The sequence below is a fragment of the Mesoplodon bidens genome (genome assembly GCF_964165515.1).
Source record: "Mesoplodon bidens genome assembly, chromosome: 19".
NCBI lineage: Eukaryota > Metazoa > Chordata > Mammalia > Artiodactyla > Ziphiidae > Mesoplodon > Mesoplodon bidens.
The window spans coordinates 12927129-12954646 of record NC_138179.1 but is presented as its reverse complement, the minus strand read 5'-3'; the positions used below and the strand labels follow the sequence as shown (position 1 = coordinate 12954646).

At 40.8% G+C, this 27518-nt stretch overlaps 1 protein-coding gene across 1 annotated transcript; it reads right to left on the bottom strand.

Moving 5' to 3' along the window:
* Nucleotides 1-2672: 2672 nt before the first annotated feature.
* On the bottom strand, nt 2673-27249 carry UTP6 (UTP6 small subunit processome component). Its single transcript, XM_081218067.1, has 19 exons — nt 27065-27249; nt 25399-25483; nt 22937-22978; nt 22608-22700; nt 21859-21906; nt 21339-21402; nt 19577-19695; nt 16716-16793; nt 15483-15564; nt 14954-15035; nt 13554-13738; nt 12935-13014; nt 12484-12561; nt 10321-10500; nt 9430-9510; nt 9115-9224; nt 8274-8340; nt 5586-5658; nt 2673-4542 (listed from the first exon to the last, which is right to left on the bottom strand). The coding sequence occupies exons 1-19, from the start codon at nt 27154-27156 to the stop codon at nt 4385-4387; spliced, it is 1797 nt and encodes a 598-aa protein (XP_081074193.1). The 5' UTR covers nt 27157-27249; the 3' UTR covers nt 2673-4384.
* Between the last annotated feature and the right edge of the window lie 269 nt (nt 27250-27518).

The following is a 27518-nucleotide window of genomic DNA, read 5'->3' as shown; positions in this document are numbered from 1 at the left end:
CCTGGCTGCCAGCCGGAGGATACGCCGCGGAGGGCCAATCAGCCGGGGGTGCTCCCGGCCGGGGGGCGGGGCGCGGGGGTCACGAGGAAGCCGGGGCCGGGGCAAGGGGCGGGACGGAGCACGGGGCGGAGCGCGCCCGACTGCGAAAGCCCCCCCCCCCCGCTACCAGTCCCGGAATCTGATTTTTGTAGCTCCTGACGATGCAGATCCCAGGGCTAGACGACTAGCTGGGTCTGGAATACTGTGTTATCCCTACCCCACCACACTGCGCATGCTTCCGCTTCACAAACTGTTAGAATAGTTGATTACCCGTGTCTACCTGATAGTGTGTAAAACTCAGCTCTCAAAACTTCATGCAACTGTAGCTCTAACCCCATTTCACTCTTTAAACAGGTTTCTCTAGAACTCGGCCTGGAATTAAGACTATAACTCACCCACAAATGGATGAGGCAACTCAGGAGCCCAGTGATTCCCCACCTTGAGTTAATGTCAGTTCTTAAAGTTAAGCCATTAGAAACCAGGTTGGATGATCAAAACAAACTCTTCAAACGTTCCAGACACTCTATAGGCTACGACAATTGGTCATAGTAACCCTAAACATTCTGTGCTGGGCCGGTACAGTCTCACCTGGGCGCCGCTACCAGCAGAGGTTAGGCAGCGCCTGGGCTAGGGATAAACCAAACTCTAACGACAGCTTTCCCTGCCCTTCCCTGCACTGTCTGATCTCCAATAACAAATCTGTTCAAGGTGTGATATTCATGTTAACCTTTAAATAGCAGAAAAGCTGGAAGCTGGGAGTCCTTGCTCACCAAGCCACCTTATGACAATCTGAGACATTAGCCTATTCCTTCATCTCCCTCAAAGAGTGTGTTGTTTATACATACACATTTGAAAAAATTTAGCCTAAGAGTTCATACATTTTTTTCTCTACGTAGACTTTCCTACAAGGAAGAGAATGTGACCAATCAATGTGTGTTCTGTTCTGACCCATGAGTTAGTTTCCCCAAATCTAACTGGATCTAGGTCAAGTGTCCAATAGAACCTTATTTGATGGTGGAAATAAAAGTTCTGTTATTTGTGATGTTCAGTATGGTAACCATGCAGCTGGTTGAACACTTGAAAATGTGGCCGGTGTAAACAAGAAACTGAATCATCTAATTTCGATACATTTAAGTTCCCACACCTGGCTGGAAGCCACCCTAACAGTGCAGCTCTAGGTCAACTGGCTACATGCATTTTCATTACCTGCAATGGTGAGAACCGGGATGACCCCAGGGTGACCCACCTTCATAGCCTTGCTTTAAGGCAGAGGTCCCCAACCCCCGGGCCACGGGCCAGTATCAGTCCGTGGCCTGTTAGGAGCCGGGCCACACAGCAGGAGGTGAGCAGCGGGCCAGTTAGCGAAGCTTCACCTGTGTTTACAGCCGCTCCCCATCGCTCGCATTACCACCTGAGCTCCACCTCCTGTCAGAGCAGCAGCGGCATTAGATTCGCATAGGAACCTACTGTGAACTGCGCATACGGGGGATCTAGGTTGTGCGCTCTGCTCTCCTTATGAGAATCCAATGCCTGATGATCTGAGGTGGCGCGGAGGTGGTGATGCTAGCGCTGGGCAGCGGCTGCAAATACGATTATCATTAGCAGAGAGGTTTGATTGCACAGAGACCGTAATAAATCAGTTGCTTGCAGGCTCATATCAAAACCCTATCAGAGGGCTTCCCTGGTGGCGCAGTGGCTGGGAGTCCGTGCAGGGGATGCGGATTCGTGCCCCGGTCCGGGAAGATCCCACATGCCGCGGAGCGGCTGGGCCCGTGAGCCATGGCTGCTGAGCCTGCGCATCCGGAGCCTGTGCTCCGCAACGGGAGAGGCCACAACAGTAAGAGGCCCGCATACTGCAAAAAAAAAAACCCAAAAACCCTATCAGAGGGCTTCCCTGGTGGCGCAGTGGTTGGGAGTCCGCCTGCCGATGCAGGGGACACGGGTTCGTGCCCCGGTCCGGGAGGATCCCACACGCCGTGGAGCGGCTGGGCCCGTGAGCCATGGCCGCTGAGCCTGCGCGTCCGGAGCCTGTGCTCCGCAACGGGAGAGGCCACAACAGTGAGAGGCCCGCGTACCAGAAAAAAAAAAAGAAAAAAAAAAACTATCAGTGAGTGGCAAGTGACAAGCTGCATCTTACTGGACTGGACATAAGCCACACACTTCACGTGTCACTGTCTCCCATCACCCCCTGATGGGACCATCTAGTTGTAGGAAAACAAGCTCAGGGATGCCACTGATTCGGCATTATGGTGAGTTGCATAAATATTTCATTATATATTACAATGTAATAATAATAAAGTGCACAATAAATGTAATGCACTTGAATCATCCCCAAACCATGCCCCTGCCCCCATCCGTGGAAGAACTCTCTTCCACAAAACCGGTCCCTGGTGCCAAAGAGGCTGGGGACTGCTGCTTTAAGGAATCACCCACCACCCTCTTTACTCTCATCTCTTATGTGCAACATGTATCTCTTTCCTAAAATAAAAAAGCCCTTTAAGGATTTAAATGTTGAACTTCCTGGGACTTAATGGGGCGGAGAAAGAGGAGATTTTTCTTATTTTAAAACAAATGACACACAAACACCATTTTGGGTACAAAAGCTCATAATAAAGATGCCATAAAATAGACTCTAATATTCATAGGAATTTAATATATAATAAAGGTAGTATTACAAATCAGCAGAGACAAAAATGGCTACAAACGGTGTTGTGGAAAATTTAGTTAACTGCATGGGGGAAAAAATACTGAGTTGTCCTCAGCAAGAGGCAGGGTTTTCCACGATAGAAATCATATATACAAAACCTCTGGGCCTCAAAAAACACCACACAAAAAAAAGCTGGGGGCAAATTCTTTGCAAAAAAGAAGAGACGAACTAAAGATTACTATTCTTAGTACATAAAAAACTCTTATAAATTAGTAAAAAAAAAAAAAAGGTCAAAAAATAGTCAAACATGGAAAGACATGAGAGCCAGGAAAAATGCATTAACTGCACTGATATCAAAGAAATGCACATTAAAACAAGGATATATCATTTTCCCCCTATTAAAATGGTAAAAATAAGAAATATAATACCCACAGTGCTTGAAAGTATTTTCATACATTGCAAATTGGCAATACTTATCAATATTCTTTAAAACAGTTATTTCCCTTAATACAGTAATTCTACTGTCAGATGTCAGTCTCCTAAAGAAATAACCAGGGATGTTAACAAAGATTTACCAGAATCTTCACCAACAGTACTTACAAGAAACAATTAGAAATGACAAGGTCCAACCAGAGGGGATTAGTAAAATAAGTCATGCCTCATCTATACAGTGGCATGTTCTGAATTCATTAAATCTTTTTAAGGCTATTTAATGACATGGAAAAATAACATAATAGTAAGTGAAACCTAATGGTAAGTAAAACTGACCTGAATGCTTCTCCCAGCGACAGTATCATCATGTTAAGTTACAGGGCGTACAATTCAAACAGCTGCCTCCCCTGCTCCCAGAACGCCCCTCTCTACTCCAAGCCATCCTCCATCCTTGCCTCTGAAGCCCTTCTCTTTCTGAGCTACTCCCTACCCCTGCCCTTCTTTTGTTGCTGGGCCTCCCCAATGTAAACATTTCTCTGCAGATCGGTCCCAGAGATAGAACACGCTTTTATAATCGCTTAAATCTTCTTAAAGGACAACTTTTCCCCCAATACCCAGCATCCTTCTCTGCTGCTTCAACCAACTCAGGACATCCAGCTCTGTTCCTCCAACCCTTACCTTCATCCCAAAAAGCTTCTCTTCTTTCCTGCCTATGACGGGCACTCAATGAATGAATGAATGAGTAAATGATCTAACAGTATAAATCCAATTCTCATAAAGGAAATCAAATTAGTGATTTTAGTCCAGATGATAAAATGACAGGATGCTTTTATTTTCTTCTCCACATTATTCTATTCCGCCCATATTTTCAACAACACACGCATACCACATATGCTTTTATAATAAAGAGACAATAAACAAACAGAACTGTACTTTCCTCTCTATCTTAACTGACCCCTGGGTCTAGATTAGAGATACTCAAGTTTGACCGGTGGTAATAAAAGAAGATCAGTGATACGATTTCCATGTATTTTGGAAAACATTTAGGACCTATGGTAGGTCTGGCCTCAACAATTGGCCTCTGGCCACTAAACAGCAGCTCTCTTTTCTGGCATTAAAGATTAGCACATTAACAAAATTAAAGCATGTCTCAAAATCAGACACCACCTCGTCTGCCATCTCAGCAAACTGCAGATGAATGCATAATACAAAACTATGCAGAGGGCTTACAACACTATTTCAGAGTTGGCTGTGTTCTTCCTCTTTTCACAACTGGCCGGCCTGGTGCACAGCATGTTTAGCTACAAACAGCTCTGCTGACTCTCCCTGCAACATTTTCATGGCTCGCCAGTAGATCTGTCCGCAGTGCTCAGGTCTACCAAGGGGGTGGTTCAATTCTTCTTTGATGTAATCCATCCAAAGATCTTTAAAGGGAACCCCAAAAATTACTGTAAACATACAATTAGGTAACTGACAAGGCTTTACTACATAAACTTAATTATTTAATATCAATTCAATGCAAGATTTCTAAGAAACTTAACTTCTTGCTGTTATTTTCCTAGAACCCTATGTAAAACAGTACCTCTCTCAGCTTCTTTACACTATGGTATTTCAAAGCCTTTTTTTTTTTTTTTTAAAGTAGAAATCTTCACTTGGATCGTGACAGTCTAGTGCTCTCAGCTTCTGGCACAGCCCACATTCTACTATAGAATGTGTATCTCTCAAGAAAACTGCTTTCACTTTAAAAAAAAATCATGACAGTCTATATATTTCATAAACTCAAAAATACTAAATATTGTAGAGGGAGGATTTTGCTGCGTCTCTTTCAAGGTGAAACAGACCTCAATGAGTTCATTAGGACCTTATCAGCCTGCTTAATAAAACTTGTTTGGGTTAGTAAAAATGCCATATTCATTCATTTCACCAGAAGGTCTGCTGAAACCTTGAAAAAGCTAATGTATCATTTTAAATCTGAGTTTAACAACTCTACATGTCAGTTTTTGAGTTCACAAGTAAACAGACTTTACATGACTTACCTACACCGAGAAGTATGTTTTACAAGTCCTATAAATTAGACACAGACAATGTGGCAACAGCCCATGACAATCTTTGTCAATTAGTATCCCACTACCCTTCTGCTGTAATTCCCACCCCATTTTGTTCTGACCTACATTATTAACCTTTTCCTTACAAATATCACATTTTTCAAGAAAACCAAACCAAACAAATCTCCTTCTAGTCCAGAAGACCCATGGATACCTGGGCTTGTGAACTTGAAATTATAAGCAAAATTACGTCTGCCAGCATTTATGCACTGAGTGAGGGAGGAGGCAGGGGAAGGATGCCAAGTTTTATCCTCAAAGAGGCCCATGACCCCAAAGCAGTTAAGAACCACTATTCTAACCATCATAGGTTACAGACCACACATGCAAACAGACCCATGTGTCTATAACTGAAGTTTACTTACCAGAATCCACGGATCCAAATTCTCTCAAAGCTCTCTCATAATATTCTCTTAAGTTCGCCATCTTGCAGGATTCCTAACAAAAATAATCAGACAATCTTGCCTCAAAAGCCTAATTTATAACGTCACAAATTCATTTCACATGTATTGTTAAGCAGCTATCAACTATTAGGCATTTGAAGGGGAGGAGACATAGGTTTAAATGAACACAGCCTGACTCTGAACTTACCCAGAGAAAAGTCAAAGACACTACACGGCAGAGTGAAGTAAACGCCAAACAGTGATAAAAGCACTTTGTTCTGGTGGCAAGGAAAAAGCCTAATTAATTCTCACCTGGGGGAACATGGGCACCTCCACGGGAAAATATATGTGAAAGCCCTGAGGGAGGAGCAGGATTTAAATAAATAAATGGGGAAGGTTCTATTCCCTATGGTAAGGGATTTCTTCCTTTGAATATCTGGGCTCTGGCACATGTTAGCCATACCCACCTTAAAACTTTTTATATCAAGGCAAAATATATATAAATACTACTTATATGAACTTCAGGAAGTTTTGTGAACCCATCAGACAGACCTTAAAGTCTCCTCACCCATAAAATGAGGACAATAATATCTCTTAGGACAACTACAAGGATTCAGTTAAAATGCTGATGAATTATGCACCAAGCAGAGTAGACAGTGCTAACTTTACAATCAATAAATGTTAATTCTTCACCTCTACTTCCATTTAAACGTATTCTCTGTTTCATTTTCAAAGCAGATTAATTAACATCTTCAGTTTAAAAATCTTTTTGTGTAGTCAAATAACTATTTCCTCATTCCAATTTCTCTTCGCTGAGACTGTACTATTTTATAACAAGCCAGTTTAACCTCACATCTTACACATGCATGAAAAACAGAATCACACTTTGTGAAGGGCTCATAGTGTGCATGGAACTGTGCAAAGTCCTTTCCATCCAGTCTCCCACTTGGCCTTGTAACCCTCACACCCCTGGAACAGGTATTCCAACCTCCTTTACAGATAAGGATGTAGAAGCTTAGAATTAAGTGACCTGCCCAAGGCACATAACCATTGTGTTATTAATCCAAAGCCTGGCTATGAATTATTATGCTAGACTAAGTCCTATACTGTAAGACAAGAACAGATCACTGACCCACACAATGGTCAAACCTATGAAAATGAGAGTTCAACCTCATTGTTAATTTTTCAAAATTCAAATAAAAATAATAAACACCAATCCCTGGACTTCCCTGGTGGTCCAGTGGTTAAGACTCCACGCTCCCACCGCAGGGGGCATGGGTTCAATCCCCGGTCGAGGAAGTTCTGCATGCCGCACAGTGTGGCAAATAAAAAAAGTAAAAAAATAAACACCAATCAAAATACCAAAATAAAAGAGAGAAGGCAAAACTGAACACTTGGAGAAGGTATGGAGGAAACAGGTATACTGATATATATATATATATATATATGGTGATTATCACTATAAATAAGTATAACTTTCAGAGAACTATCTGGCAATATGTAAAGAACCATTTAAAAAGCCAGTATAGGGACTTCCCTGGTGGTCTAGTGTTTAAGAACCTGCCTGCCAGTGCAGGGGACACAGGTTGGAGCCCTGGTCCCGGAAGATCCCACATGCCGCGGAGCAACTAAGCCCGTGCGCCACAACTACTGAGCCTGCGCTCTAGAGCCCATGAGCCACAACTACTGAGCTCGCATGCCACAATTACGGAAGCCCATGCGCCTAGAGGCCGTGCTCCGCAACAAGAGAAGCCACTGCAATGAAAAGCCCGCGCACAGCAACAAAGAGTAGCCCCTGCTCGCTGCAACTAGAGAAAGCCCGCGCACAGCAACGAAGACCCAATGAAGCCAAAATAAATAATAAATAAATAAATAAATAAACTTATTAAAAAAAAAAAAGCCAGTATCTCCAGTCCTCAAAAGAGAAGGAAAAAAAAAACTATATAAGCAAAATGCTTGCAGCGCTGTTTTTCAATATCAAAAAATCTAGAAACAACCTAAACCTAATGGAATGGTTAAGAAAACTACAGGTTTAAGAATAATACAACAACCATTAAAAATGATGCCAGGTAAAAACACAAGAATGTGTTTACAAAATGATGTTAAGGAAAAAAAGTGAGAACCTCCACATGTCACATAAGTCAGAAATAAAACGTCACAAAACTGTGCACATGTATGTAAATGAGGATTAAAGAAAACAACAAAAATAAAAATAAATATGATCGGTTGTGTTACTGCGAGGGGATTACAGATATATTTGGATTTTCATGTATAATTTTTTTTAACTGACACTTTCCTGTATTTTTTCTCATTCACAAGTTCAGTTAAAAACACCAGAAACAGTTACGAGTGCCTACTCTCTACCTCACAACCCAAAACAAGAGACAGACAGGGCACTGGAGGCAGAAAAGCAGCAGCACCTCACACAGCCTGGCAGGGAGGACTTCCTGTAAGAGGTGACATCTGAGTTGTCTAGTTTCCAGACATGTACCTTTTCTTCTTTGCTTGATTACCATTCCTAAAACCACATCTATGAAAAAGGGGTTGGAGGAAGGGACCAGAAATTATACTGTATTATAACGAGAGCTTTTTAAATAACAAAATGCTGCCATAGATTAGTTAGCACTAATCCATTTTCCCAGACAAAAAGTGCAGAGACAGGACACTTACTTGCTCCTTTTCAAATTGGATCATCTTCCTGAAAAAATCAACTGAAAATGGACGGCTTTCCTGTAAACTAAAAAGGAACAGGGGGAACCGTCATCTTCCACAGTGAAGAAAGCCTCTTACATCGCATGAATATAAACACCTGCGCCAGTGCCTCCGCCACACGTAGCTGGATAAAGTCCTGGCTGCAGTTCAGCACGGCGACTGGACCTGGCCACCAGTCACTCACCATTTTCAATCTCCAGTGCCTTTACTCTTCACCACCACCAAACACCTACCCAGTTCTCTCCCTGTTCTCTTCTTTCCCACTCTCAGGGTTTTAAGTTCCCTCTCCTTCATCTCAAGGTCTTTTTGAAGGAGACCAAGAACTCCATTTCTAAGAATATATTCTAAGAAAATAATTTCCAATATGGACAAATAATATTTGGGCACAAAGGTTTATCAAAGCAGTTACTGTGGCCAAATAAATCATGGCATGTCCACAGGGTGGTATATCATATAGCTGTTTTTAATAAATGTTATTGATGAAGAATTGTAACTGGTAGGAAAAAGGCCAGTCTAATGTTCATCAATAAAAGTGGTACACCATGTGCGATTATAGCGTAAGCTCAGATATGTGAAAAACAAATTTTAAAATGATACATTAAGACGCTTTTTCTCTTGATGATAGGATTACAATGAATTATTAGTTACCTCTCTCTTTTTAAAAAAATTTCCACAATGGGTATGAACTAAACAGCTCTTGGATTTATTCCTCCATCGATTTGTGATTCATATAATCTGGGTACGAGGGGCTGAGAAGGGGGTTGAGAGACTCATAATAGCTATGCGTGTCTGTGAGTACCTTTTAAACACAGCTCTGGCCTTTTTGTAGCCACCACTTCGATAAGCCCAATCCAGGTACTTATCCTTCAGAGTGACTGAGTCGCCACCCGTGACAGCTAAGACAGCTTTCTAAAATTTAAAAGAAAAGAGAAACAAGCTACATGAGGAAATGTCTACGTATCAAAACAAATTTTCCCAAAACCATCCCAGGCCATGCAATGAACAGTGCTTTAAAAGGAGCACTTGCTTTAGAAATAACCCTTTGAAAGCTAGCCAACTAGCAGGGCTATCTGCTCATTCCCCACACACAAGACCTACAACAGGGGACCTGTACCTTAAAGATTGCTTCAGTGTCTTCTTGGCTTTTGGCACCTTCACTCCACTCTGCCCAAGAAATCCACAATGGCAGACAAGTCTGCTCACAATTTAAAAAAAAAAAAAAAAGGTTAGAAAATGACATCTTAGCACTATGCTCTGAAAACTAGTCACTATAAAGACAGGTTCCTCCTGAGATAATCAATATGTGCAATACAGAGTCATTCCCAGTCTGCCCCACTGTACGGAACTCTCAGTGCTTGGCAGGAATGGCACACCGGAACACAGACAGCCTTCGGACCCCGTTGCCCAAAGCAATACTCTCCTGTTAATTCTACTTCCCCTGTTGGGGAATACTGCCTAAAGTTATTATCATCAATTATCAGTAAGTTAAGCACTTAACAACCCAAAACTAGTCAGACCCAAGCAACCCCAGGTCACGTCTCTGCTGTGTAGGACCACAACACAAGTGCTGACTAATCTAGGCTGAACTATCTAGCCTTTGTTCATGTCCCAGCAGCACATACAAATGAGCGGTAAAATAACTATGGTTTTTTTCCCCCTATTTTAACTCCTGGAATATCTTTTTCCTACTAGTATAAAAGATTCACTGCAAAGCTTTAAGGTTTAGTCTTTTAAAGTTTAGAAATAATATTCTATTAGTATTTCTCACTTATAAGATATATAAACAGGAATAGAAAAGTTTACATAATTTAGTCGACTTTCAAATAATGAATTAGAAATAGGCTGGTAAATGGAAGTAATTCTTCCACCCATGATCCCTGAACCATCATCACAAATGTACTCTGGGGCCAGCTTTCCTTAGACAAGTCTACTCCAAGTGAGCTTTGGCTGCAGCCTTAAAAGGTTTCCCAAACAGAATGAAATACAAAAGACACAACTCACAGACCTGGGGTTTCAGGTGCACAAAGCCTTCTTCAAAAAGCATGGCTACGTCAGGGCTCTTTGAGGCAATCAGCACCTGCAGCTTCACCTGCCACATCATCACGGAGCCTCTGAACAATTCCATCCCCGCTCCTGCCACCTCCAGAGCTTCCGTAAGGAAGTCATGGTGCAGCAACAACTCGCTCTGGATAAGACAAAGGGTCATTGGAAAAGTATCTACTGAGAGCTACATTATCTATGAAAATGGGGACAAATAAAGACCTCATGTGAGGCAACAGATTCAACAGCCTTTCTACTAAACCTTTCACCATGGTGGCCAAACAGGCACAAAGTAAAAAATTTGGAATTTCTCCTCCATTCCCTGTTCCTATCCCCAAGGGCTATCAAAAAAACATAAGTGAAAAGCAGACGGCCTAAATAATTTAGGTTGAAAGTTGTATTTTTAATAAAATAGTTCACTATAATAAAACCCACATCCACCACCAGTATTTGTGGGATGGTAAAGAAACAAGTTTATTCATTCAAACAGAGTTGGGCACACTATAAACTGGTACCCATTTTTCTGAAAAGAGTCATGAGACCGTTCATGCACAAACTTGGGAATTTTACTCTAACAAATATGACCCAACAAATAAATGAACAGGAGGAAATATCTGTTTAAAAATGCTTCTGTCCACACTACTGTAACAGGGAAAGAAAAACCTAAAACCAATCCAATTCTACAAAACTGTGAAAAAGCAAGTAAATGGCAGTATATAATCCATTCATTCAGCAAGTATGTTAATTGCACGCTATACAGTCTAGATTCAATAATGAGGAGGTCAGGTGCATTCCCTACTGCCCACAGTGCCTCCAATTTAGTAGCAGAGAGTCTGATACGTACCATCACAGAAAAAGAATCGTATGCTACAGGAGTACAAAGCAGAAGCACCCAACAGAATCTTTGGCAGTGATGAGAAAGGACTCCCAGAAAGGAAGCCCCATCTATACTAAGACTTAAGGAAGAACAGGCATTAGGTGAAAGCAGAGATATCCCCAGGAAAAGAGAAGCCTCTCCCACCAGCATGTGCAAGAAGCTGAAGATGATAGAAAGCTTGGATCCGAAAGGAAATCCAAGTTCAGAATGCCAGAAGAAACTAATAATGGAAAGAGAGCAGGACTGCCAAGGCACTCTAAGCCACGCCCAGCTGAATTTACAGGGTGGGACGGACTGTTGCCAGCAGCATTCAGTAGCTCCAACAGAGCAGCTGAGCTCATCAGACCTGGGATTTTTCACAGATAGATTCCATAATGGAAGAAGGGTACCCAGTCGTGGTACAATACAATACGCTATTAATATATATCAATAGTTTATGTCGATCTACATATAAAGTATAGAAAAAATGTTAATGTAAAAACAGTACAACACAGTATAAAACAGCAAGACATTAACTGCAATTACATAAAAATTGTGTAAATTATATAAATCAAAAGAGGTTAAGAGTTATACAAATAAAAGGCATTCAATAAATATAAAGATTTTTGTCCTTTTTTTTTCCACTAAGAAAGTATTTAAATACATTAACACATTGACCATCTCATGGAATGCTCTCAACAACTTTGTGAGGTGGCAAAAACAAAGATCACTATCATTATCCTAAAATCAAGTAAACCAACTCAGAAGGGTTAAGTGGTTTGCCCATTACCTACCTATTAAGTCACAAAACCCAGCCTAGACCTGTGTATTCCCACACTACATTATTCCGGTCTCTATATAATAATCCTTACCCACTTCAGAGTATAAGGATGGGTTAACATGCCTCTTACTAGAATGTCAGCTTCTAAAACACTGAACACATCTAATTTGTCTTTATTGTACCAACGGTTAATCTGAGCCAAGCATAGGTTCAGGAAAACACGAATGGATGGACAAACAAAATACACCCAGTTGTGACTCTGTTCTGAGTGTTTTCCACTATGTATTACAATATTCCTCCCTCTACTGGTACAGATTTCATTTCTGGCACACACTGAATACTGACAGCCAAATAATAAACACCCTCTACATCTACCATGCCAATCTTCCAAATGTGCTTAGTCATAAAACGACATTAAAACACAGGACACCAGCCTGAACCAACCAGAATTCAGTACGTGTAATTGACACTGAATGTGTCCAGGTCCTTACCCACTGCTTGTACTGGAATTCTGGTACAAGTTTGAGATCATGTGCCTTCCTGAATGCAACCATGGTTCTTTCCAGCCTCTGAAATCAGAAAAAAATCTCTCAGTTCATCACAAAGCTCCCAGCAGGCGTCTTTGGCCTCTGACAGGAACGAAAGCAGTTCTACACCTTTCTGAGAATTGAAAGAAGGGACGGAGGTGGTTTCGCTTATGATTACATGATCTGGGCAGTGGCCCCAAGCACAGCCCAGCCAAGAGAGGACCTCCTTACCTGGTGGCCAGAATTAGGGCAAAGCAGACTCAGACCTTCAGAATGACAGGTCACTCACAGGACAAAGCGTGGTTACACAACAAGGTCTCGGAAGCTGTCTCAGAGCCCCAAAACCTGTGCGTATGTTCATCTTTCAGAAGACACTTTCTAGTCAGCCACTGTAACCACATAACAAAGTCAATACCTTCTCTCTGAGGAGCCGACTGCTTGTCTTCTTAGCAAACCTTTCCATGCAAAAGTTGATGTAACACTTGCACATGGCCTCTGGAAAAATCAGAGAGATTATGTTGATCAGACCAGCAACTCTTTTAGTTGAACAGTCATCGTACATCTTTTCTTTAAAGGGAAAACTCCTCTGAGGAAGGGTTTAAACTAGTCTGGTGAAAAATATGTTATTCTGATTACAGCCTATCAAACATCTCAAATACTGAGGGCAAACAACTGAGTAGTGACATAAATACAAAAATTAAAAGTCTTATCCATGTCATGCACCCTTTACCTTTATTTTCCAATATTTCAAAATTATCAAGTAAATCTATAACAGAAGATAATTAAGTAATGATAATGAAACAACCTTCTGAATGATCACATCCTAAGTATCATTTATTTCCCCAAATAAGTGAACAAACGCCACAGCTATCGAGGAAGGTCATAAAAGAGAAAGAACAAGTTGGAAAAGCCAGGCACACTGTAAACTACCACAGAGAGGTTGCAGAAATGGATTCTGGTCATGGGAATGGAGCTTCAGGTTCGTATTCAGGAACACCGTTACTCCTCAGCACACAGGGCCTGGTGAAGCTCACCCGTACGCAGAGTCTTCACCGCCTCTTCATACACAGCACAGCACCTCTCCTCCCGGCGGCCCACCTCTGCCACTTTGGTTTGTTTCGTTGTGGGCGGCTCTTCTCCTGGCTGTGACTCGATCTCTAATTCTCGCCGGGCCACATAATCCCAAGTGAGGGGGTCGTCTGTATGCAGAGCCTGAAGGCTGAAAAATACTGACATCAACCTAGGACATGAGACTAACTCAGAACATCAAACAGAGAGACAGTCCCAATGCTCTGAAAATGTACCCAGGACACCCCTTTAACAATTCCAGCACCAAAAGAATCATCTCCCAACAGGCTTCCCAGATGTCTTCACCCTCACTGTGTAAATGTTGTCAATGGATCAGAGCTGTCACACACTTGTTAGTTTCAGATTGTTTCAGACATCATTCACAAATGTTAACTTGTAGGTTAGCTCTCAAAGTCAAACCAGCAGGGATGTTGACAAGATACCTGGTTCTCGAGCCCAAGAAAACCTTATCATATCTGGACTCTTGATTTTCTCTAATAGAAGGATACCCTAAAGGTATCCACAGAACAAACTGATCCCAGTTCTCTCTTATCTCCTATGAAAGTAAGAGTCCTATTAAGGGTGAAGTAGCCACAAGGCTGGCTGCAAATAATTCTTCAACCATATAACCAGACGTTAAAAGAATAATGTCTGGGGCTTCCCTGGTGGCGCAGTGGTTAAGAATCCACCTGCCAATGTAGGGGACATGGGCTCGAGCCCTGGTCCAGGAAGATCCCAAATGCTGCGGAGCAACTAAGCCCGTGTGCCACAACTACTGAGCCTATGCTCTGGAGCCCACAAGCCACAACTACTGAGCCCACGTGCCACAATACTGAAGCCCGCGCGCCTAGAGCCCATGCTCTGCAACAAGAGAAGCCACTGCAACGAGAAGCCCGGGCACCGCAACGAAGAGTAGCCCCTGCTCGCCACAACTAGAGAAAGCCCGCACGCAGCAACGAAGACCCAATGCAGTTAAAAATAAATAAATTAAATAAATAAATTTTAAAAAAGAATAATGTCTGATTACCTGCAGCTCTCAACTATAAACATTCATGAGTACAACTCTCATCTTAAGGACAAAAGACATGCCAGGAAAGCAAGAATATAGATTTTTATATAAGCCATAGGACATATTTCTTATTGAACAAAGGCAAACTATTTCCCAAGGGAAGCCAGTAAGTGAGTCAAACAACTTCTCCAAAAATACTTTTTTTATGTATACATAAAATACTATACAATAGTCCTAAAACAGCTTTCTTCCAAGGATTTTGTATGGTATCTTCTTTCCCCCTTCCTAAATATCCAACTTCAAAACTTTACCACAAGATCAAAACAGACATATTCACTTTTCCACTATTTTACTTACTCATCATAAATTTCTCTTTGCAGATCTTTGGCAAAGTCGAATAGCTGTGCAATTGAAAGCAGTGACACATGAAATTCTGCACCTAAAAGTTAAAAAGCGGGGGAGGGGAGTAAGACTCTAAAGGAGCACTTTCTTAAAGTACTGGAGTTAGTTTTGGTTTTTTTATAAAGTGGGAAGTAAGGTAAAACAAAAAAATCACCCATGGTCCCACTATACAAGCAAAGTCATTATTAATATTTGAGTATTCAGTAAAGACTTTATTCTAAGCATCGTTAGGACACAAAAGAATGTACTAAATCATTTATTCTTTTCAACTCCCCACATGATTTAAGTACTCAAAAACTTATTGAAATGTTCAGTTATAATCTAAGGGGAAATAAGCCTTTTCTGAAAGAATCAGGACACTATTTCCTACAATCAGAGTTTTATACACATTCTAACAGAAATTTTCAAAATAGGCTAAAGGTTCCTCATTATAAATTGAATGTTTCACTTTCCCACCATACATAAATTTTCAAAGGATACCTACTTTTAATTATGTTTACAGAATTTTTGTAGATGATCCTTGCCAACTCGCCCATAAGGATTTCTTCAGCATACTCGAGATTCCCCTAAAGAGTATGATATTAAACAACTGAACGGGTAATGCCAGTAAGTAGAAATAGCGCTAGAATGAAAATTAACAATCCTAGACTACCTGTGCCACATGACCTCTGGCAAATCACGTCTCTCTCTGGGCCAGTTCCCTCACTTGTAAAATGTACAGCTTGAATAAGATCACTGATCTTCCAACTGTATTCTCAGGCTCCTGGAGTTGTAGCAAGATTACACGGCTTAAGGCCTCACTCTCTACCTAGACCAGAATAGGTCAAGTTTTACATGCCACGTTCACCCTTCTGTGTAAGATTTTATTTGGATAAAAAAGTTCAGAGCTGGGAACCACAATAACAGGTGATAGTGAAGTTCCTTTTTCAGCTCTAATATTCTCAAACTTGTTTCTTTAAACTTACTCTGTCACGTAAAAAATTACATAAAAAGGAAAAGAAAGAAGGCTAGGAATCACACGTTTCACAACCTTTCTTGAGCTCCTTTGACCCATTAACATATATCATTTTAATGAGATCATAAAGAACAGTATGTAGCCATTCCATCAGTAATAATTTCAAGGACCACTCCAGTTAGTCCAAATGTCTATTTTTAAAGCACAAAATTCCATTTTTTTTTTTTTTTTTTTTTTTTTTTTCTTTTTGTGGTATGCGGGCCTCTCACTGTTGTGGCCTCTCCCGTTGCGGAGCACAGGCTCCGGACGCGCAGGCCCAGCGGCCACGGCTCACGGGCCCAGCCGCTCCGCGGCATATGGGATCCTCCCAGACCGGGGCACGAACCCGTATCCCCTGCATCGGCAGGCGGACTCTCAACCACTGCGCCACCAGGGAGGCCCACAAAATTCCATTTTTATTACTAAGCCCATTTTAATTAAATCAATGCAAGTCATTTAAAAGTTTCAAAATATTAAGTTGGAAAGAAAAGTACATTCTAAAGGTTTTCTTTTTTATTCCCACTTTGTCTCCAAGACCTGAAACCAAGAGCCACCAGGCAGTCAGTCGCGTGGTGCTGGCATTGCTGTGGCACTGGAATGGAACCCGCCAGCCACGGGCAGACCGGCAAGTCACGAACAGTGCTCCTAAAGATTTTCTGTTACTCCTAAGCAGGTTCAAAACACTGTATCTTGTTAACAAGTGACAATACATTAGGATCTTACCACATCCATCTTGGCTTTTTCAAACTCTTGCTTTTCCTTCCTCAATTTCTCAGCATGCATCAGCTCCATCCTAAAATACTAACACAGAAGGGAAATAATGAACTGAAAACCTTTGGAGATAATTTTTTAATTAGAAATATATAACATGCCTCTTTTTACTCATAAATATCAGATCTGGGGAAGTGTGGAGGGAGTGTTACAATCTATCTTGTTATGAAACTAGCTGACATTGACAAGGCTTTTTTTTTTTTTTTTTTGGTCGCGCCATGCGTCTTGCAGGATCTTAGTTCCCCGACCAGGGATCGAACCCAGGTCCCCGCTGTGACCACCAGGGAATTCCCTCTCCTGAATGTTTCTATACAAACATATGGTTAACACATAATACAAAGTTGGATTTGTCCAGAATTTTTAATACTTTGAATTCTATGTTACAAGACATATTAAAATGACAAGTTTAAAAACAATGTTTATATTCAGTAACCCAAAATTTCTGCTTCCAGATATCGATCATAAAGAAATAATCCTAAATACCTAGAAGTTTCATACACAAGGGTATAAGAGCAAATAACGCAGACAATCTAAGTGTCTAAAAGTAGGGAAAGTAAAATATATTATAAAAGAAGCAGACTGGTGATGCGGCCATAAAACCGTTACAATAATTTAGTAATGGTGCACCACAATTCTAGTGATATTCTACTTTGTTTTTAAAGCTGGCTATAAAATTTTGCATATAACACAATTACCATTATGTAAAAAATGTGCACAGGAAAAAAGCCTATGAAGAAATGTTAATAGTATTTGTCCTCAATCAGTCATACTTTTTCCTTTTCTGTGCTTTTCTGGCTTTTTTCCCCAAGATTTTCTACAAAGTACATATTACTTTTAGAGTGTAAAATAAAAATCTTTATTTTTTTTAACAAATGCAACTATCAGAACAGATAATGTATATCTCAAAATGTGACTTGGAGATATCCAGAGGTTCCCAAAACCCTTTCAGGGGGTCTACAAGGTTAAAACTATTTTCATAATAATATAACATGTTATTTGCCTTTTTCACTCTTATTCTGTCAAGAGTTTAAGGTTTTTCAGAGGCTATATGATGGGTGCTATCACCCACACTGAATGCAAAAGTAGAGACGAGAATATAGCTGTCTTCTATTCAGTCAGATATTCAGGAGATTAGCAAATATGTAAAATAAGGCCATTCTTCTCTTTAAACTTTGCTTTAGAAGAGTTTTTTTCATTTAAAAATAAGTAACCTATGTTGACATGTAATGGGTTTATTATTTTTAAGTGAATATTTTTAGATTTCTTGGTTTTAATTTTCAATTAAATTAAACTTCAATTAAATATTTAATTTTCAAAAAAAAATTAACAGATAACCCATATAACAAAAGAGCCTTGGGGATTTCGGTAATTTAAGATTGTAAAGGGGTCCCAAGACGAAAAAGTTTGAATACCACTAATATAAATTAATATATACTAATATGGGACTATATTCGTGATGTATTAGGTAAAAATATAGAACACAGGGCTTCCCTGGTGGCACCGTGGTTGAGAGTCCGCCTGCTGATGCAGGGGACACGGGTTCGTGCCCCGGTCCGGGAGGATCCCACATGCGGCGGAACGGTTGGGCCCGTGAGCCATGGCCGCTGGGCCTGTGCGTCCGGAGCCTGTGCTCCGCAGCAGGAGAGGCCACAGCAGTGAGAGGCCCGCGTACCGCAAAAAAAAAAAAAAAAAATATATATATATAGAACACAAAAATCTGTAGTAGAATCCCACTTTTCCGAATAAAGCCTGTTTTAAATATCTGTAATATGCATAAAAGTATGGGAGGTAAAATTATGAGTACTTTTTCTGTTACTTTTTTCATAAAACTGCTTTCTCTGAACCATTTATAATAAAGAAATACTATTTACTTTTGATAAGAATAAGCAAAAAATCTATTCCCATTTTAGAAAATACAAGTCTAGGCAATTGTGAAAGCCTCCAAAAAACATAAACAATAACACCATACAATAGCGCTCTAATAGCAGGGACGACTGATTCTTATATTTCTCAACAAAAATAATAAAGGCCACAAAGAACTGTCTAACAGAATATGAAGAGAAAGGACGCAAGGCTATAAAACATTAAATTACTACAAAACCAAAATACAAAACCTATTAGCTTTAAGACCCATCACACATAGGGGTCTTAATGAGGGTCCCCCTCATCACATAGCGCTTAATTTTCCTTTGAAGGCTCAACAGTAGTTTCTCCCTTATTCTGACAAATGCCTCAGAAAAGGGTGCAGTTTCAATAATATGTCATTTCTAGCATTTGTTGGGTTTTTTTTTAAATTAAGTCTGGCTATCATTCATTGCTCTAGTGCACCCCTCTAAGAGGGAATAAGTCCACCAGGAAGGGAAGGAAATATCTATCTCAAGAAAACTAGATGAAGAGAATGAGAAGAAAGTGGGGAAAACAGCAAGGGAAGCCGAAAGAAGCAGGAAGGGGATGGGAAGGGAGAGCAGGAGAAGGGGGGGGGAATAAATAAATGAATGAATGAATACATACATACAAAGATATAAAGATGGCTGAACCCTGACCCTTAAGTAAAGAAAGGTAGGGTCCAGTTCCCTATCCCTCCCCACGGTAATGGACAGGTATGAGTTCCAATCTCTCACTAAAAACCTGGAAGATGAGCAAAGTCAACACCTACTATTGGCCAAGAAATACTCTTCTGACCTCCTTTCCCCAGCAGCTCCCTTACTTATTCCTAGTCTCCATAAATCGAAGCCTTTTTAACTTAATAAAGTATATACGTCTCCAGAGCACCAAACTAAGACATGACTCTCTCACCTTATGTTCACACTCACCTCTTGATAAAGTTTCGGGCACTCTGGATGAAAGCGCAGAGCCCGAAGAAATAGTTGTCTTGCACTTTCTGAAGACAAGCGATCTTCCATTTCCCATTTGGCCGCCATAATCCACAAGGCTGTAAGTGAAAAACATCAGACTTCGTTTCAATAAAGTAATCAAGTCAGGTATGAAAAGACCAATGTTCCAATTTTGATACCCAAAGATCTTTTTTTTTAAATCTTACCAAAAGAGGAAGATTAGGAGATAGGGAATTTCTAATGGTTACCTGTAAAGTATTGTTGCTTTATCTAAAATTTAGGGTGTTCTAAACCAAATCTGGAAATGTTAACATCTGTGGGTACTTATGTGCCCGTTACTCTATTCCATCAGATCTAAGGTCAACATCTTCATTAATTCACATACAAATTTTTAATGTCTTAAAATGCTGGAAAAAATTGTGCATCTTAGAGTCAGTGAAATAAATTATTTTGCTCTTTTCTCTGTATTTAAAGTAGTTGATAGTTTTTTTCAAATGACTCAATTTTTAAAGTAAATTTTTTATTGTACCTACTGGGAATAAAGTCTTCAAACAAACAAACAAAAAACCCTTGTCCTTCTACATAAGAAATTAACCTTGAGGTAACGTTCTAGCTATCTCCCTAGAAACTTCATAAAGATCAGCGATTACCAGACACAAAGAATGGACCTGAGGACACGGGGAGGGAGAAGGGTAAGCTAGGACGAAGTGAGAGAGTGGCATGGACACATATACACTACTAAATGTAAAACAGATATCTAGTGGGAAGCAGCCACATAGCACAGGGAGATCAGCTCATAGGGAAGGCGGGAGGGAGACGCAAGAGGGAGGGGATATGGGGATGTAGGTATATGTAGAGCACTTTGTTATACAGCAGAAACGAACACTCCATTATAAAGCAATTATACTCCAATAAAATGTTAAAAAAAAAAAGATCAGCTATAACCCGGCAAGATTGCTTTTGGTAAAAATGACCCACGGTTTGTAACTGTGTCTGGACGAGGAGGGCTATGAATGGTAGAGAGCCACTGCTCTGGGCTTTCTTGAGCATGTGACTCCTGAAACTGAGCACAGTTCACAGATATAATACCTGGAAGCTGCACCCACCTAGGGGTCCTCTACGCCAGTGTGGCTGCTCTGCCCACCCCCATGCTCTCATGCCCTCCCACCAAAGACAAGCCTCCGAACGGCTGACAGTACTAACACTGTCCTGTTGTATCCTTCGGAATCAACCGGTGCCAAATGTAGCCAATTTTGAGTCTCGTGTGCTGTAAACCTAATACTCCAGAACAGACACTGAAGCACCTTCACTATAAAATATCGTACTGCTTACACAGTGTTCACAAGAGAAGTCCTTCTCTCACAAAACTTGAGTACCTACTCTGTGCTAATCACTCTTGTAAAATCTATATTAATATTTTCCCCTTTATGTTTCTGAAATCCTCAGATTTGAGTGCCTCCAAACAGAATTCCCCTCAAAGGACTGAAGAGTTTCTTTCACCATCAGCTAAAAAGAAACTTAGTCCTTCTTGCTCACAGATAGAACGCCTAGCACAGTAACTAGTTCACAGTAGCAGGGATGAACTAAGAGGCAGCTATTCAGGAATAAAAACTGCTGAGGCCAAGTTCATATGCTCAAGTTCTCAAAATAATTCTCTTAGGTTTATCAAGCAAAATAAATTCCAAAATGGCTTGAGTCTACAAAAAAGGTAGAAAAAGAACTGACAAGGATTTCACCATACCTGGCTTGTTCGAATGAAGGGCCAACATGGCAGAGAATACCTTGCTAAGTTGAACTTTGGTAGCCTGTAAAAGAAGAAAAAGTCTACTTCCTGCACAGCAAAGTTACTGCTATTAAACTCTAAGTGATCTGCACTGTACCCTCACCAACTGTGAACTCCAATGAGGCGACATCTGCTATTGCTAAGGACATATAAACAAATACAGATTCATTCAGGGTTCTCTTCTACCTAAACCACTTAACATAAACATTTTAAATATCTAAAAAATGTTTTCAACTTTACTGAACATATATGCATAAAGACCCTTTTCTTTTCAGCTGATATGGAAGCCATTTATATAGTCATTCAAATATGCAAATGTTGTTACATTGAAGTTCAGCCTTCTTGGGTTCTTTTCCCATTTGTTAACCTTACACACCTTTGGAGAAAACATGGAGTTCAGTAGTCAAGTATGAGGTTTAAAATGCAGACTAACCAAAAGCAGGAAAGAGGGACTGAGACAGGGCTGCCCAATACTCACCCACTTCTTACAAAAGACTACATAAGACAGCCAAAGTTGAACATCATCCTGCAAGAAAAGCAATGGAGTAAGTTGCCTGAATTTGAATTTTATATACAATACACCTTTGCATTCATTAATTTTGTTTGCAACAGAGGCAGATTTCAGAAAATCCAATGTGCCACATCCCTCAGCCTATTAGGCTGTTCCTTACCCGCCTCAGATCTCTTAACCATGACAACTTGTTCCGTCCCCCCACTCCCACCTACTATGATCTAAGACAAAATTTGTCATCTATCCAATTTGTTCAATGCACTTCTGAAATGGTCTCAATCAGAGGCAACAAACTAAAATTTGTCATTCCCAAGAATCCAAAGTACTTCCCATATAATATATCCCGGTCCCAGAATCAAACTTGAAGAAAACCAAGTTACTGGGGTGCTGCGCCTACTCTAACCTTATCTTCCACCTCCAAGTACCCCAGCTGGGGGTACTTTATTTAGAGACATATCCAAATCCCAGACAATTTTCTGATCCTTAAATATGAATCAAATCCACTGTTTTCAGCATCATCCTCACAGACTAACTCTAAGGTAATGTGATCAATTTTCTTAATGGTTTCATAAGTGGTTTCAAGTCATGATATTATCATTAGAATAAGTATTGAGATACCCAAGAATCCACAACCATACATTTGAATATCCATATTCATAATACGTATAATACACATCTTCACATCCCTTACAGCTAAGGGCACTGTGAACACTTACTTTCCACTTGGCTGATGCACGTCGGAAGACACCTTGTACCCGGTGTACGATAGAATTTTCAATCTCATCCTTCTTAAATGAATACCCAATACGCTAAAAAGGGACATTAAAAAAAAAAAGCCTCAGTTTAATCCCATTTATCCAAAGCAGCATTCCCAGTTGATCTTTAAACAGTACTGGTAGAGAAAGCAAATAATTACAAGTATCATTATGAGCACACCACCACACAATTATCAATGCCAACTACTTCCCAAACCCAAGTTCTAGCTTTGCAGTCACACTATTTAATTCTATATTTTTTTCCAACTTCCAGAAAATCATCTACTTACAACTCGTCTTCGCTGGATCAGTTCCAAAAGATTGATTTCATACTATGAAAGAAAAACATACAAAAAAAGAGAAAACAAGAAAATGTATAACCTTCTATATAGAGGAGATGCATTTAGTCAAAACCATAAAGTAAATAAAAATCAAGAACATAAAACAGAAAATAATTTGCTATCAAGAAACCTAATTTACAGTAAATGTCTAGCATTCACTAAAAATTCACCTTACATCTGCAAAACTCAAAAATACATACATTAGCATGCATCTAAACATCTTAAATACAAAGAAAGCATGTTACTAAAACTCTAAGACTTCTAAGATTTACAGTATCAACCTAACTTCCTCGTCTACAACAGCGTGTTCAAACCTTTAGGAAACTAACCATTCAAAAATTTTAGCTGACGCACAAGCAAATAAAGCAGATAAACAGGGTTGTACTAGCTGAAACAGGGCACCTAACTGGCTCTCCCTACCCTTGCCTCCAAAGGACCACTGAGAACCTCTAAGACTCTCTAAAAACCACTACTATATAATTCCTCTCCAAGCTTGAAGACTACTAGAGACAGAAGGCACAGAACCTTACAAGATCGCATGCTTCATTTTAAAACTGTCTTATGAAATATTTGAAGCATACAGAACACCCATGCAGCTACCACAGAGCTATGTCAAAGCCTACATTTTACTGTATTTGATTCAAAACGTTTTTAGAAATAAAACATTTCAAATAAAGGCAAAGCCCCCATGTCTGATTCCACTCTTCTCCCTCTCTAGAGGAAATGATGATCTTGACTCAGGTGTTTATTGTTCACAAGCATGACTTCAAACTTTATTATAATGCTGTCTTGAATGCTTTTAAACTTTATACAATTGGTATCATACTGAACCCATCACTCCATATTTTTACTGAACATTATGACTTTAGATATATCCCTGCTGTCATGTAGAATTCAAGTCCATTCATTTTAACTGCTGTATAGCATTTCATTATACGAACGTGCAATTTACCTATCCTTCCTCCTGTGATGCGTATTTGTTTCCAATTTTTCTATTACAAAAAGCTGCAATTAATATTCTTGTACACATCTTCTTGTGGATATATCCAGGAACTTTACCACTAACATGTAAGCTCCTCAAGGCCATTATTTCTGTCTGCTTAATTTATTGTTGTACCCCAACAGTGTCGTGTGGTGGGAAAACTAAATCAATTCCACAGGCATTTATTTTTGCATGAGGAAGGGATCTAATTTTATTTTTTCAATGTGGATAATCAGAACCTCAATATAAAATGCCACTTATGTCTCATACCAAGTATATATGGTTGTGTGCAGGCAGAGGGGGTATACATGTAAGAGGCACATGGGCTTAGTTGCTCCGCGGCATGTGGGATCTTCCCGGAGCAGGGCTCGAACCTGTGTCCCCTGCATTGGCAGGCAGACTCTTAACCACTGCACCACCAGGGAAGTCCCAAAGTGTAAGATTTATAACATCTTATTATTGGATTCTTTCTGAATCCTGATTTTATCATCCAACACATTATTCTCCCCCACTGAAAACTTATCTAGCATGTGTGTGTGTACGTGTGTATATTTTATTTTTGGGGGGGGGGTGCTGCGTTGGGTCTTCATTGCTTGTGCGCAGGCTTTCTCGAGTTGCAGCATGCAAGCTCTAGAGTGCAGGCTCAGTAGTTGTGGCGCACGAGTTTAGCTGCCCCACGGCATGTGGGATCTTCCCAGACCCGGGATCGAACCTGTGTCCCCTGCATTGGTAGGCGGATTCTTAACCACTGGACTACCAGGGAAGTCCCAAGCATGTATATTTTATCTTCACTCAAATCTTCCATTCATTTACAGGACTGAAGAATCTTGCATCACACCTCACCTCTCTAAATCGACAGACCTCAGGCACATAAGCATTAACTTCCTAACCATGTGCTATCATCAAACTCACTTTCCTTTATTTTTCCCCACAAGACATAATTGATCAAACCTCTTGCTGAAATCCTGATACACTGGGTCTTTGGCAGACTCTGATCTACTAACCCTATAGAAGAAAAAAATGTTCAGTTTGCCAAGGACCAAAGCCTTAGTGGAGCAACACTATTACCAAATTACCTCTATTCCTGTTCAAAAATTACCTGTCTAGGGCTTCCCTGGTGGCGCAGTGGTTGAGAGTCCGCCTGCCGATGCAGGGGAAACGGGTTCGTGCCCCGGTCTGGGAAGATCCCACGTGCCATTGAGCAGCTGGGCCTGTGAGCCATGGCCGCTGAGCCTGCACGTCCGGAGCCTGTGCTCCGCAACGGGAGAGGCCATAACAATGAGAGGCCCGCGTACCGCAAAAAAAAAAAAAAAAAAATTACCTAATCATCAGTTCCAGAATTTTGTAGAAAACTGACATCAAGCTCACTATTCTATAACTGATTTTAAATTTGTGAGGGGATTAAAAAGTAATAAAATTATTCACTTACTTGAACATAATTGATAAAGTCTTCCTTAAAAAGAGTTCTTCGCTGTATTCTGTATTCTAGATCTGAAGCCTTTTTAATGATAGCCCTAAGGAGAAAGCCATTTAAAATGTAACACTTGAAACAAGAAGTTAAATAAATAACTTTGGAATTTTTAAAGTTTATTTTTAATATTTTTGAAACATCTATTTGCCAAAATATATAATTCCCAAATAATTATCCTTCATAAGCAAGTACATATTCTTTTTTTTTAATATAAATTTATTTATTTTTATTTTTGGCTGCACTGGGTCTTCGTTGCTGCCTGTGGGCTTTCTCTAGTTGTGGCGAGTGGGGTCTACTCTTCCTTGCTGTGCGGGGGCTTCTTATTGCGGTGGCTTCTCTTGTTGTGGAGCACGGGCTCTAGGCACGCGGGCTTCAGTAGTTGTGGCACGCGGGTTCTAGAGCGCAGGCTCAGTAGTTGTGGAGCACGGGCTTAGTTGCTCCGTGGCATGTGGGATCTTCCGGGACCAGGGCTCGAACCCGTATCCCCTGCATTGGAAGGCGGATTCTTAACCACTGCACCACCAGCGAAGTCCCCATATTCTCTTACATAATTACCTCTGTGTTCTTTTTTATTATTATTATAAAGTATAGTTGATTTACAACATACTAGTTTCAGGACTTCTGTGGTCTTAAGGGCATGAAGATGTACCTGATTTTTCATGAAAATCACCTCAATCGATTGCCAGGACCACTGACATTCCCACTAGCAAAGTAAATATTGTTAAGTAGTACTTTACATTATTTATATGTGGTATTGGTAGAGATTTCTTTTCCTCCAAATTCAAGTCACTTGGGTTTTAATAATAATCAAATTTCTTTCCTAAATTCCTCTTATTTCTGAATTTTCAACAGGTAGATTAAAAAAAAAAAAAAACCTAGATTGTCTCTACCTATACCACTACTGCAAAGGGCTTATGGGAGAAGACTCACTGTATTTAGCTAAGGAATGAACTAAATACAGAGTTCACTCTTATTAAAGAGTCCACAATATGTTGCGTTTCATAAACAAATGTTTACTTTAAGGTTCCCAAAGCCACAGTACGACATTCGCAGTCATTGTAAAATGAAGAAATAGTCACAGTAAACCATTAAAAACTACTATCCAAATTAATGAGTAACAACTATATACTAGTTGTTAGGGCTAAGCCCTGGGGTAAAATATAAAATCGAATTAAATGATCCCCATCTTCAAGTCTTGTTAGAATTATCTACTCCTCCTGGGCTCCCACGGCTCTCTGTTCACATCTCTAGGGCAGTACTCTACTACAATCAACTTACAGTACGCTGCACTGTGATCAAAATGTTTCACTTGTCTGTCTCCCCCACCATACTGTGTCAGGGCAGCTAGCTCTTGACGGGCGGGTATCCTGGTTTTATTCCCTTTATAGCCTCAAAACCTCCTCCATGAAGAGCTGTCAGTATGTTTGAGGGGTAAATGGACGGATCACCTTGCAATGAATGAGAAATTAATTCTGGGCATCATCAGAATCTGGAAATGGGCTTCTACCACATTAGAAAATATAAACACAACCCAAGTGCCCCCTATCCCTGCCCCCCGCCACACACACGCCCCAGCCTCCCCTCTCTACCCGCCCCAGCCCTTCCTCTTCCTCCGCTCTCTCACTTAATCTCCGCACGACTGAACAGTCCAATGCGCTCCAGCTGTTGCAATTCGGGGAGTCGATCCTCTATGCGTTCCTGAATTATCTCCGCCATGAGGTCGAACTCTACAACCCGGCAGAGACCTTCTCACAGCCAACACGCGCAGGAAGAGCCCACTCTCGATTCCGACGACCCGGCCTTGACGCTCGCACGTGCTGACGTAACGTGCGCCCCAGGTCCCGCCTTTTCCGCTTCCGCCGCCTGGCCGTTGGACAGGGACCCCTGGCTCTTGCAGCCGCTGTCTCCCCCTGGCGACTGACTGTGGGTTTGCAGCGAGCACCGCCCCCTTCTCTGGAGGACTCAAGAGGACGGGAGTCGAGGGGTGGGGCTAGGATGGGGGCGGGGCTCAGTGCGCGGGATCTGGGATCACGAAAATGACCTCGGGTCTAGAGGGGTTACCTGAAAGGGGCGTGAAG

What these genes read in the sequence shown, in the direction of transcription:
- UTP6 (XM_081218067.1), bottom strand. Translation starts at nt 27,156, where the DNA reads ATGGCGGAGATAATTCAGGAACGCATAGAGGATCGACTCCCCGAATTG. An exon ending in ACACTGAAGCAATCTTTAAG is followed by an intron (nt 9,225 to 9,429) that starts GTACAGGTCCCC and finishes TTTAAATTTTAG; the next exon opens with AAAGCTGTCTTAGCTGTCAC. An exon ending in ATTTGGATCCGTGGATTCTG is followed by an intron (nt 4,543 to 5,585) that starts GTAAGTAAACTT and finishes TTCCCTTTAAAG; the next exon opens with ATCTTTGGATGGATTACATC.